This window comes from Nannospalax galili, unplaced genomic scaffold (assembly GCF_000622305.1).
Source record: "Nannospalax galili isolate Female #2095 unplaced genomic scaffold, S.galili_v1.0 scaffold880, whole genome shotgun sequence".
Classification (NCBI taxonomy): Eukaryota; Metazoa; Chordata; class Mammalia; order Rodentia; family Spalacidae; genus Nannospalax; species Nannospalax galili.
Genome location: NW_008345873.1, coordinates 181,749 through 195,453, shown reverse-complemented (window position 1 = coordinate 195,453; position 13,705 = coordinate 181,749). Strand labels below are relative to the sequence as shown.

The window sequence follows — 13,705 nt, the reverse complement described above, 5'->3', positions numbered from 1 at the left end:
ATAAAATAATAAATATTTTAAAAGGTAACCAAAGGAAAAGCAAATTTCGTAAAGATCTCCAAATTTTTAATAAAAATATTTTATAGCTTTTGCTCTGCCAGTCTGAGATCATTAACAATTAGTAAACCCAATAGGAATACTTTTAAAAGTTCATGAGTCCACTTTAATAACTAAAAAAGTACATTCTTCCAGCAATGAACAAATCCATTCTTCAAAAGCAAATAAAGGTTAAAAAAATGAGGGAGCAGGAATGGTTTGGCTTCCACCACAAACACAAGTAGCCAGACAGAGTTGGATAAATGGCTTTGGTGAAGTGCACTAAGTGCTATGCCAAAAACACAATGGACGACACCAGATCAGCAAGGGCTATACCCGACACCAGAATAGAGCAGCCTTCACAGGACAAGATCTCCCCAGTGAACACCATTCACTTAGATTTCTTTTACTCATAGACGGTCCTATACCATTTCATTTAGCAGACTTGTTTTACAAGTATCAAAAAAAAAAGAGAAGACTAGGCTGCTGTTTAAAATGGTCATTAGGAAACAACTGCACACAGTTACTGGGCAGTGCTGGGTCTGAAGGTCCAGCTTCCCCACTCAAGCAGAGGTCAGTAGAAGTCGTCTGCTTTTCATCACGCATATCCTTAAAACAGGACAGGATGGGATGAGCACACCAGCTAACCACCAAGGTCACAAGTTGCAGCTGAAGTGTGCCAGAAGTCTCTACTCTGGGACCTTTGTTCAATCCCTCAAAGTTTCCTCAATAAGGCTTTGATTTCTCCTCCCAGCTGGATGCAACTTCAAGTGGCTTTTACTATTCAGACACTTCTACCACTTTTACTTTCTTCTTCTTTTTCTTCTTTTTGGTGGCATCACTGTCCTAGAAAGACACAGAAACAAAGCTCAAAGCACCCACAAAACAATTATGATTACTCCCAAAGAAATCTGGTAAGTTGTATAGTCAAGTCTATTCAGGATCTGTAAGGACAATTGTATTTAAAGAAATTCTTCATGTGACATGAAGTGCAGTAAGCTTCGCAGTGAAGTCCTAGTGACCTATTTTCACAAGGGCGGACATTCATATGATCATGATAGAAATCCTCCCCACCCACCAGCAACAGAATTCAAACTATGAGCTATTTTTCTAAAAGGCTGGATGCCTCACCTGTCCATCCAAGGGTGTAGACAGAAGAATTGCAGATCACAGGGCAGCACCAAAGGCACTGCCAAGACGCAAAGGAAGCATCCCACTCTTGTGCCACAGCACCTCCAAGAATTAGGCAACACTGCCTGGCTAATTTTTTCCCCCAAGTCAAAGACTCAGCCAGCCCAAGGTACCCAGGGTTTATACATACTCCATCTCCAGCCTCATCCCCACTTTCCAACACAGTTTTGGCCTTCTTATCCTTCTTATTTTTCTTCTTTTCCTTCTTCATCAACTGGGCAGCTGCTGGAGGAATCTCATCACTTTCACTCTCACTCTCCCGCTTCCTCTGAGATGAAAACAATTTTCTGAAGTTAGAAGTGTGGGAAATTACCAAGAAAAATCCCAAGTAAACCCAACAGCAAGTTTTGTGCTTACAAACCTGAACAGTCCCTTGACTTACTGAGTTTTAAAAATTTTTTATTGTTGCCTGTGTAAATGTATATGCATGTGTGTCTGTGTGGGGGCATGTGCACTATGTGTGTGTCTGCAGAGACCAGAAGAGGGCATTGGACTCCCTACAGCTAGAATTACAGCTGGTTGTGAGCTGCTTGACATGAGTACTAGGAATCAAAGTCTGGAAGAACAGCAAGTGCTCTTAATCACTGAGTCATCTCTGCAGCTTCTTACTGAGTGCTTGAAGACACAAAATTTTGCTGGATAAAAACATAGTAAGCTATGGGGCATGATGGGAATACAAAAGCAGCGTGGACTACAAGGCTTATAAGTGGTCAACTTAAGTGCACAAAGAAACAGGCAAAGCAAGAATTCACATATTGGCAGGGGGAGGGTGTCCACCCACATAGCTTAGTACTGGTCACTCGGGTTTCTGAAGAGTGCAGACATACCATTCCTTGGGAAGCCAAGTTACCACAACATGTTTCACTGTGGAAAAATGGGTACTGACTCAAGAGGTTGCTGGCATCTGACAATTCTGTTGTATAATGATTTTTCTATGGGCCTCTGATTTCAATACACCAATGCTACCTCCAAGGTAGGGCCAAAGTAATGCATCATACCCATTCTATCGTACTGCTATTGTCACAGCTGAGGTGGAAGCGAAGGCCAGCCTGATTTCTAAGCCTACCCCGCCCCAGAAGACATGACAAGGAACATGAATAAAAACAGGCTACTGAGCCAACAAGCATCCTCAAGTATGAGACAATATCTGTATGTGCATATAGTAAGGATAAGGCTCATGAGAAAGCCTGCCTTACTAGCCAGGATTACATGGGTAAACTTAGATAGGTTATTAAACACTGGTGCTTCTAAGAATTATTTCCAAACAGATCACGCCACTTACTTTTTTGACTTTTACTGATTCAGCAGCTACCTGAGGGGCTGGTGGTGCTTCTGCAACCACTTCTCTCTTGCCAGAATCACTGAAAGACAAAGGTAATATGAAGTCAAATTCACTGAACAGCATCCCATGGTGCTCCTGCCTTGTCCCATTATTCCCACCATCAAAACATTAATGCTTAGGCTAAGCATGACGGCACACACCTTTATAAAAGCCAGCACTCAGGAAGAAGAGGCAGACAGATCTCTGTGAGATTGAGCATAGCCTGGTCTATGTTGTGAGTTCCAGGCCAGTCAGGGCTACATAGTGAGACACCCCCCCACACAAATATAAAAACAAATAAATAAAAATACTCACCAGTTGCTTCTACAGATTGATTCCCTCTAGGGCCACGATCTGACTAGTAGGTAAGCTCAGGCCTGTATAGCAGGCAGTAAATAGTGGGCCCAGGCCTCACAGAGCCCAGGAAGGAAAACTGAGGTGCAATGCTGGGGCCTATTGTCCAGTATTGAGCAGTTGCCCAAAGTAACCCCTTCTATCTCCCCTGGGCTGTGTAATCTCCTGTCCTCACCTGTAATCAATGTCCAAATAAGAAGTGTACTATCTTACTCTAGTCCCTGAAAATTCCTGTCCTCACCTGTAGTCAACATAGTCCTGTTTCCAGGTGGCAGGGGTGTTGTCTGTGGGCTTGCCATGCTTGTCCAGAAGGCCCTGCTTGATCATCATCTTCTTCTGACTTGCCTGACGGAATGTCAGCATTTCAAACGTTAGTATTAATGTACGAAGTGGGCATTATGGCCACACACTGTGGCTTAGACCCCGTCTGCACAGAATGGCACCAAGTTTCTTATGTATTCTCAGGAGGGTTTCCTGTCTCTTGCAGAATTGCCTCTCATCTTAAAATGTCATCAATGTCTAACTTACTCTTTACAATGGCATAAGAGAAAATTTCTTGCTTAGGCCCCATGATCCAAAATACGGTTGAAACTCACTGTGAATGGTCCAGGTAGGAAGATACCTCTCCACACCCCTAACAGCCATTAATATCACTGAAGTTCACTATCCCACTATGTGCTTACTTAAGTAATGACCAAAAGTTTCCCCCAACTAGACTGAGAGTCTCTAAGGTTCAAGATAAGGGATGCTCACCATCAATAATCCAGAGCCCAGAATAATACAAGGCTGCAACAATGGAGATACATGTAGAGATGCCTCAATGGATACTCAACAACACTCAATCAAGGGCTACAACTAAGTGCTACTTACCTTTGGGCCTAAACCCCACTTGCGAGGGTAAGTGTCTCTCTCCATGATTACTCTCTTGATCTTGGCTACTATACCATGATCACAGGTAGAAATCACTGCTGTAGTCATTAATGCAATAGCTGCAGGATTGGAAAGAGATAAATATTTACAAGGTTAAGATCTGGGTGCTAATTCCACTTTTTCATGTCATTTTACAACTCCTTTAAACTGAGCCTCATTACCTTAACTGAGCTTTCCTTTGTTCAGGATGTACATATGGAGAAAATTCTCTATTATAGGAAAGAAGCTTTTGAAGTGTTGTTAAATTTATCAAGTTAAAAACATTGAACAGAAGCAATGAAGACATGGCAAGACATATGGCTCTGGAATGGTGCAGGAATGGCATGCACACTAGGATCAAAGAACATCAAGTTTTTTGGGTTTTTTGGTGTTTTTGAGACAGGGTCTGGCACTTACAGAGATCCACCTGCCTTTGTCTCCCAAGTGCTGGGATTAAAGGCATGTGCCATCACACTGGACAAAACATCTAATGTTTTAAGGACCTCATCTAGGTCAGCTGTGTTGGCGCACTGGGAGGCAGAGGCAAGTGGATCTCTGTAAGTTCCAGGTCTACATAGTGAGTTCTAGGGCTGGGGCTACAGGGAGACCCTGTCTCAAAAAATAAAAAAAAAAAAAAAAAGATCTCATCTATAGGGATACAACCTTATATGGCTCCCCCATCCCAAAGAACTGAGACAAAGGATCTTGGTGACATGCTTTATTTTTGGTGCTAATTAGGACTACTGAATGAATAACTCTGTCTTATTCATTAAGACCACAGAGCATTGAAAGTTAGAAGGGTTAATAATCCAATAGCAGCTAAATCTTCACAAATTAAAACTCACCAATACTAACAAGTTACCTGAAAAGAGTAAGCTAAAGGCTCCCTGCTTTCTTTGCTCATCAGACAGCTAACAGCACTCCACTGGAGAGCCAAGGGCGTATGCATGCTCAACACCTCCTTACCTGTGCCCAACTGACCCATCTCTTTCATGGACCATCCATATAGACAAAGACCCCTCCAGGAGACATCACAATTAAATAAAATCCCCCAGGACAGAGGACTAGCTTAGCTCAGTGATGGTGCAGAGCCTCAACTCCAGAACTGATGAAGGTGACTCCTTTCCTTACCTATGCAGATAGCTTCTCCCTTGGTGGTAATGACCACGATCTCCTGGTTAACCTCAATGCCATCCTCATAGCGGAGAACACCAGGAAGCATGATCTTGGCCCCATAGCAGATTGCATTCACCTGAAGAGGTAGTATCAGTTATGAGGGTCAGATGCTCCATCCTACTTCCATACCAGAACAGCATAAGAAAATAAGGGGGAGGTGGCCTGGGTATAGGAAATAGAACTAACAGCACTGATAGCCCATTCACCACAACAGGGCACAAAGGGACACAGAAATGTATCAAACACTTAACTATGTGCCAGGACCTGCTCTAAGAATTTCACACATGACTCAAATCCTAAAGACAACTTTTAAACTGACGACTATTCATATTTTTATGACATTTTAGCTGTTAATGACTACTGCCTTTGGGGCCAGTGAGATTGCTCAGCAACCCTGATGGACCTAAGTCCATCCTGGAACCCCATAAAGGTGGAAGGAGAGAACTGATTCCACAGTTATGTTCTGACCTTCAAACACATGCTGTGGCATGTGTGCCCCCCTCAATATCAGAACACATGCACAATAATAAATAAATAAAAATTTTAAATATAAATAGCCTGGCATGTTAGGACATGCCTTCAATTCCAGCACTTGAGAGGCAGAGGCAGGTGGATGTTTGTGAGCTTAAGGCCAGCCTGGTCTACCTGGCAAGTTCCAGGCCACCTAGGGCTAGAGAGAATGTCTCAAAATAAAAAAATGGGTTAATAACCTAAGCAGGGTTTGGGGCTCTCTGTTTCCCATGTGGACTCCAGGTTTTGTCTCTTAAGCAAATAAAGCAAAATCTGCCTTAGGGACCAAAGATATGACTCAGTGGGTAAAGGCACTTGCCACCAACCCTAACAACCTGAGTTCAATCCTTGTAACCCACATAGTAGGAGAGAACCGAGTGCATGTTGTCCTCTGACCGCCACATATATACTGCGGCACACGTGTGCCCACTTATATACAGACATACAAAATAAATAATTTAACTGCTAATTTCATGGTGCATGCCTCTAATCCCAGCACTTGGGAGGCAGAGGCAGGCAGATCTCTGTGAGTTCCAGGCCAGCCTGGTCTACATAGTGAGTTTCAGGCCAGCAGGAGCTAACATAGAGACCTTATCTCAAAAAAAAAAAGGAAAAAAACCAAGCCAGGCATGGTGGCACACATCTATAATCCTAGCACCCAGGAGGCAGAAGTAGGAAAATCGTGAGACTGATGCCAATTTGGCCTACATAGCAAGTTCCAGGCCAACTGGGGCTCCAGAGAAACCCTGCCTCAAAAAACAAAAACAAACAAACAAACAAAAAAACCTGCCTTAGAGCTTCCAGACTTGCTCTCTTCTAATCTATCACAATAGTATTATTTACTAGAGATTCAAGCAATTAACAGACTCCCAAAATAACTTGCAAACAAGATTTCCAGGCCTGTTCATTATATACATTTCTGGCCTGTTGGTACAAGTTGATTTAAGGTCACTTCACCAGTTCAATGACCCTAATGCATACATGTGCTTCATATCATTTTGTCTTTACTCACCTATAGCTTTTAAAAAATTTTATTCATTTTTACTTTATGTGTATGAGTGTTGCCTGCCTGTATGTAAGTGGACATGTACGGTGCACCCCACAGAGGCCAGTTTGTAACCACCACGTGTGTGGGTGCTAGGAACTGAACCCGGATCCTCTGCAAGAGTGGCCAGTGGTCTTAACTGCTGAGTCGTCTCTCCAGCCCCTCACCAAGATCTCTTGCTGACCATATTCTACTTTCTCCTTAAATTCACCCAGAGGCCAACAGTGTGACCCCACCACAAGGAAGGCACCACTTTCCGAAGTCTACTCTTTATGTGGTTATATTTTCTCAGGTCCTATAAGTATGCCTCTTCAGTTTCTCCCCCTTTATTATGGACTTTAGCATAAAATTATTACACATACATACATATAATTTAAGATAATTATCCAACCCCAAACTGTTAAATACACAGAAATTCATGTCCCTTAAAAACTTTATGGCTATATATTAGGGCTATTTCTATTTTATAAGGGTATGTAATAAATAAGCTAATTAAGAGCTGATGATCAGCTAAGTGAGGTTAAAATTTTACTGCTCAAACTATAATGTATTTCAACAGAAAACATTTCATTGAAATGCCTACAGACTAAATAACAGCTCTGAAACACTAGTCTCAACCTTTTCCTAGTGAAACCATCTTTCCTAATCATTTTAAATCAAGATTTCTTAGGCACAGCCAGAAGCAACAAGTTACAGGAGGACAAATTTTAAGTACCACTAATAGTTTAGTACCTGAAAAAAGTTACTTAGGGAAAACTCTTAAGTCAATGTTAAATTACCTTATTTAAAATACAAGTAGACCTAGCATTGAAATTTTAAGTATCTGGTTTTGACTTTAAAATAGATTTAGCCATAAGTATTCCCATTATTAACACCACAAAGAGAACCTATACAACTAGGAACAAAAGGAAAGAACCCACAAGGAAACTAATTCATATGATCTCACTGCTAACATTTCATCTTTGGAGTCACATTCTATACAAACCTAGACTTTTAATCTAGAACTTACTGCACTATCTTTCATAACCAGCCGTTTATGAGATGTCAACAGCTTTTCCAAAGGGTAAACAACACGCCGCAAGTAACTTTCATCCTTATGGTTATCATATAACCACTGAGCATCGAGTACGTCGTGCATTGTCACCATGTGGTCCTGAAAAGCAGATAGGCAAACAATTCATTGTCTTCCTATCTCATACCCACCAGACCCCAAACTTCCTAGAACTGAATGTAACTATAACTTCTCTGCTAGTCTAAGCTCACCAGTCAAGAACTGCTTCTTTTGGGTATTTGTAACAGTTGATACATTAGATCTAAACAGGCACTCTATCGTTTTTTGGGTACTGCTAGGGTTAGAACTGTACATGCTAAGCAAGTGCTCTACCACTGACTGAGTCACACTTCCAAATTCCCAAGCAGGAACCCTGTAGGCTAGGAATAAGTGAATAAAGTAATACTTTCTAGTCAATCATTTCCCTTAGCCAATTTCAATGTCCCAAAGTTTAATTAACAGAACAGGGAAGCTGCCCTGAACTGAACTCAACACTTTGGAAACTGTCTTTCCCAAGATATAAATTAGACAGTTTTACCAACGGCAGAAAGTAAACAAGAATCAGCTCTTAAACTTAGAGCCCCATAATGCCATACCTTTTCACTCATGACTCCAGAACGAACCCTCCGAAGTTCCTGCATCTGACCACCAACTCCCAGTAATAAACCAAGGTGCACACACAGTGTCCGAATGTAGGTGCCAGCCTCACAACTCACCCAAAAGATTCCTAAGATACAGACACACAAAAATACAGCAACTATTTTCTAGAGTAATAGAGAAAATACATGTTTTTTTTTTTCTCTCCAACTGAATCATCAAGATTACAGATAACAGATATGGGGAATGACAACAAAGGTACTGAACTAACTAAACTAACGCAGCTGAGTCCTTGGGAATGCATATCTACCCACTTGTGGGGGCGTCTAAAGCCAAGTGAGTCCCTCACAGAACAGGCTTAATGACCCACCTAATCGTCTTTCAGGATCATATTCAATCATTTTGCTTTCATAGATAGTCCTCACTCGAAGCTGCCTCTTTACTGCAGCAATAAGCGGGGGTCGCTGGAACAGGGCACCTGTCAGAGTTTCTAGGGCCTAAGAACAAGCACAAACAAAAACACTCATCACGTGGACTCATTTTTTAAAAGACGAAGGTACATATTTGGGGAGTTTAAAGACAATTCAAACACAAGTTTTCTTTCAATAATTTAAAAGCAAAAATGTACTTTGCTTCAGTTTCTTTCAATACTGAGGAAAGGAAGTGCTGATCAGAACCTTCTCAGAAGAGACGTGGCTAGAAGGCATCCCTGTCATCTACAGTTCTCCATGCAGGGGGCTAGGGCAGCCCACTGAAAGAGCACAGGACATGTTACCCAGGAATTAACAGACTTACCCTAGAAAGCTGAGTCCCCCCTTCAATAGCATTGTGCAGCCGGACAATTCCCACATACTCTTTGCCTGAAAAATGACAAGAGTAGTCAGGTGTGGCCACTGAGTTTTCTGTATGTTCATATTTTATATGCTCAATCTCTACCATTTTACAAAGCAGAAAAAGCAGGCAATCTGGTATCACGTTTCCATAAAATCTGTATTCAGAGAGATCTCATGGTGTGGGTGGGGAAAAGAAATGGTACTTTCTCTTGAGTTAGACATAGTGGCACATGCCTACAACCTCAAACACAGCAGTTGGGAGGCTGAGGTGGGAGGATTGACAGTTCCAAGGCAATATGGGCTATACAGCAGGAGCTTGTCTCAAAAAGCAAGAGAAAAGGACCAGGTATAGTGGTACACACCTTCAATCCCAACACTTGGGAGGCAAAGGAAGGCGGATCTCTGTGAGTTAGAGGCCAGCGGGGTCTACATAGCGGTTTCCAGGACAGCTGACGCTACCTAGTGAAATCCTGTCTTTAAAAAAAAAATCACAAAAATTCTGGGGCTGGAGAGATGGCTCAGCAGTTAAGAACACTTGACTGTTCTTGCAGAAGACTCGGGTTCAAATCCCAACACCCAAATGGCAGCTAACAACTGTCTGTAACTGCAGTTCCAGAGGACCCAGTGACCTCTTCTGTCCTCTGCAGGCATTGCACAACAGGGTGCACTTACATACATGCAGGCAATCCATGCATATACATCAAAAAAATAAATTAAAAAAAAATCACAAAAATTCAATTTGAGAGAATGGGGGGGTGGGTGTTCAATGTCCATTTGATAACAGGGACAACAGCTAGTGTAGAGCCTGACTGGAGAACACCTTGCACTTTAAGAGAGAACTTACTCTGATGAAAACGAGGGAAAGACACTGGAGACAGAAGCAGCAAGCATAGAACTAGGTAAGACTCAGTACTGGGACTAGACTAGTCGGTTCCATAGGTATAATCCTGGTATCTGGAACTCTTAAAAGGGCAGAACCACCAAATTTGGCAGAGGACAAAAGTTTATAGAAATCCAAAGACTATTCCTGTTTTATGACTTTATTTTCTATTGAAGAAATAGTGTAGGCAAAACAAGTGCCGAATGCCTTCCGATCTCTAGGCAGCCTTTTCCTCTCTTCCACATACCTGCACTCTGTTGGGATTTCACTAAGCGAGTGGCTCGTTCAATGCACACAATTAAACACCCAGTAACCTTGGGATCTAGTGTGCCACTGTGGCCTGTCTTCTCTACCCGAAGTATTCGTCGGATCCAAGCTACCACCTCATGGGAAGAGGGGTTAGAGGGTTTGTCAAGATTAATGAAACCTGTCCTAAAATAGAAAAAAGATTAATGTACCACCTGTTCTTATGTCCTTGCAAAACAATATGAAGGGTTAAAAAAATAAGCACAGATATTGGTTTATATATTCAGGGCAAAGACACTGAGATGCTACTACTTCTTCAATAACTAAAATGAAAACATCAAAATAATCTAAGTTTAAACAGAAACTGTTCCCCATGCTTACCTGATATAGTCCCCAATCTCCCTCTTCAGAGGATTTGAACCACAAGGAAGAGGTGTATAGTGTGTTGTCCTTACATTTAGCTTATCAAAATTCTAGAAAGCAATGATACAATATAAGCTTAATAACACACCACTGATACATATACGTAAAAGAGTCAGTAACATTCATTATCGACCATGATATGGCAACTCTTCAAAGCCTATTAATGTAGAGCTTTGCTCCTATTATCAATACCATTGTTCGTGTGACACACTATTAAGCCTTCTTATGTACTGGAGAAATTCCCAGTACTAATAAGAAAAGGATAAGTCTGAACACTTGTACATTTCAGTCTCTGCTTGTCTGTACAGCATTCTGAATAAAGCACAGACTAACTGACTTTTTCAGCTCACTTAGACTGACGATGGCTGGCAACATTTCTCAACACGGCCATCTTCTGCTCCAAATGCTTCTACCTCTGCTCTTTATGTCTGTTCCTTTTCCGTCTGTCTAAGGCTTGACCACCAGATGGAAAGACCTCACCAACTGAAGCTCATCTTTCATTCATTACCAGTTTATATATTCGTTATAATATATAAATAGCAATACCTGTTTAACTGTCTTCCATCTCTGGTTTTTATGATTTTTCACAGTAGCGGGGACCTTGCCCACTCTGTGCACTAGCTATTTTTCTAAAGCAGATGCTATCTAAATGACAGTGATACATAGTCAAGCAGAAACTCAACTTTGTTGAACTACACAAACAAACCTCATTCTTATACCAATACATATATATATAGTTTACCAAAACCAGTGAAATGATTTAGTGGGCTATGGTGCCTGCACCAAACCTGATGACATGAGTTCCATTCCAGAGACTCAACTACAAGTTGTGCAAGCCATGTGTGGCATGTGCAGTCACACAAAAACACCAAAAAAAAAACCAATGCAACAACAACAAAAAACTCTTTGAAAAGGGGTGCTTCAGTAACTCTTTCTCTAATCCTTATACCTGGTATCTACTTTGTGAAAATCATAAATTTTGGCTTATCCCATTATTCAACAATACCATTTAAATCCCCAAATAACAGCCAGTAATTTCTAAAATATGCAATCAGGAACTGTGTAACCACGCTTCATAGAATACCTCCTGTCACTCTTAGCACATTATTTTACAAGAAAATAATATTAACAACCAGTCTCAGTAGGGTTAAATACTGGCCCAAAGTCACACACAAATTCACAGGCTTCAAAAATTATGCTCTTAAGCACTAAGAACAGTCGTATTTCAAGTATAAACTGGTACAGGTCTACAAGAGCTGAATTTAGAAGTGCAATTGCAACTAACAACAATTAACATCCTGATGACACTATTCCACATCAATATTGGTGCCAGGTGTTCATCTGATACACACACATAGCACATACCTTTAGTAACAGGGGCCACTGGGAAGTGTCCAACTGAGCCACTTTGGATTCTGGCTTGATGAGAAATTCTTCAGCTTGTTGTATTTCCTTCAATAGGGCAGAAACATATTAAACTTCCCACCTGATTTTGAACAATTCCATTACCAAGACAGAACAAGGGGTTGGGAAATGACTCTGAAACTGGGCTTTACTGGGACCTTGGAAAGAGAATTGAAGCAGTTCATTGAAAACCAGTGAGTTGGGTCCAAATATTTTAAAACAAAAACAAAACAGTAGGTGGAGATTTCAAGGGATTTTGTACTCAATGACCACTTGAGGGTGTTTAAAAGAATGTTTTTTCTTTAAAATATTGTTTAAACGTCTCTCTCTCTCTCTCTCTCTCTCTCTCTCTCTCTCTCTCTCTCTCTCTGTCAAAGCAAAGTAAAACACATCCCTACTCACGGCTACATCTTCTTCTTGTAATGACTTCCGGTCTTTTTTCTTCTTATGCTTTTTGGGAAACATTACTAGAAGAAACAAACAATGATATTTGGTGATTTTTTTTAAAAAAAGAATTGAATCAAAAATTTAAAATTGTCTGAAATCCGGACAAAAAAAGTATTTTAAAGTCTAGCGTAAGTGGAGAAAACCTAAGTGTATGAGAACCAACATAGGGTGGCTTAGCTGGTAGATGACTGTAGGCTCTAGCACGTGCCGGCGGGTTCTCCACGTGGCTGTGTCAGGGTCAAACACTAGGAAAGCGCTTGCCCACAGGCTGGAAAGTTCCACTAGGGACCACTGCACTGTCCACGCAGGCTTGTGATCTCAAGATTTTTTTGTAACTCTGAGGCACTCTCAATCGGGGACCCTTAGCCCCTTTACTTGCCCACCCTTCCTCTGCACCTCAGCTACCCTCATTTCTGCAGCGTCCCACCTACTGGTGGCGGTACAGATGTCACCAGGTCTAGCCACCCCTGAGTCTCCTCCACGGCTAAAGCGTGGGAAGGGAACTCGGGCCCTGGGTGGACTTTCTTTTGCCAGAGGCCCAAACCTAATGGAGGCGAGTCACCGCGAGGGTTCTCGCTCTTCTGCACTCGCTGGCGGTGCAGCCTACCGCTGGCCGCGAAAGCGCGGAACCGCAGGTCGAGGCTATGCAGCATAGACCTCACGGCCCGGCTGCCCTTACCTTCCACGTCCGCCATCTTGCACTGCTCCGCGTGCGTTGTACTCAAGCAAGCAGCAGCAACAACCGCAGACTCCCGCCTCCTGAGAATCGTCAGGCCGCGCCTAGAAGACCCGCCTCCGCGCACAACTCCCAGAACTAGGAACGGGAAGGGGTGGGGCGAATGGCGGTGGTCTGGAGAACTGCGCGCGGGCCGAAGGCTTAATCCCATTCGCTGGTTCGGCCACGGCTGTCGGTTGCCTGCGCATGCTCTTTGAGGCTCACCCAGCCTTAGCTCTCAGTGCAGGAAAGGGGAACGCGCCGCAGCCCGGAGCGTGTGGGTGTGGCTTCGACCGTCTTCTTTTGCTAAATTTCTGTCTGACTTCGGCTCCAGTACCTGGACACCCTGTTTTAGCGCTCTATAAATAGTAGCTAGTGCTTTCTCACGCTGACCGTTTCAGTTTATTACCAGGTTAGTCCCGACTGAAAATGACTAAGGTACAGAGAGGGTGAAAGCCATTTACTTTGGAATTTCCATGCAGCACTGGCCAATAGGAATCAACTATGAGCCACGTGTAGACTTGAAAATTCTCTAGCAGCCACAACGAACTAAAAAAAAAGGAAAGA

General features: G+C 42.4%; 1 protein-coding gene and 1 non-coding gene across 3 annotated transcripts; both read right to left on the bottom strand.

Annotated features, from left to right (window-relative positions):
- Window positions 1-49: 49 nt before the first annotated feature.
- On the bottom strand, window positions 50-13,253 carry Dkc1 (dyskerin pseudouridine synthase 1). Of its 2 annotated transcripts, none has more exons than XM_008842036.3 (15): window positions 13,103-13,253; window positions 12,379-12,443; window positions 11,938-12,024; window positions 10,531-10,622; window positions 10,151-10,335; window positions 8,986-9,050; window positions 8,561-8,687; window positions 8,190-8,320; window positions 7,552-7,695; window positions 4,943-5,063; window positions 3,773-3,891; window positions 3,144-3,247; window positions 2,510-2,588; window positions 1,168-1,495; window positions 50-882 (listed from the first exon to the last, which is right to left on the bottom strand). In XM_008842036.3, the coding sequence occupies exons 1-15, from the start codon at window positions 13,116-13,118 to the stop codon at window positions 875-877; spliced, it is 1,671 nt and encodes a 556-aa protein (XP_008840258.2). In that variant the 5' UTR covers window positions 13,119-13,253; the 3' UTR covers window positions 50-874. The 2 variants fall into 2 exon arrangements, with proteins under 2 accessions (XP_008840258.2, XP_008840259.2); XM_008842037.3 differs by having other exon boundaries at window positions 1,358-1,495.
- Window positions 7,965-8,095, bottom strand: LOC115071876. The gene has a single exon (XR_003850937.1). It is a non-coding gene; the product is annotated as a small nucleolar RNA SNORA36 family (small nucleolar RNA).
- Window positions 13,254-13,705: the final 452 nt, after the last annotated feature.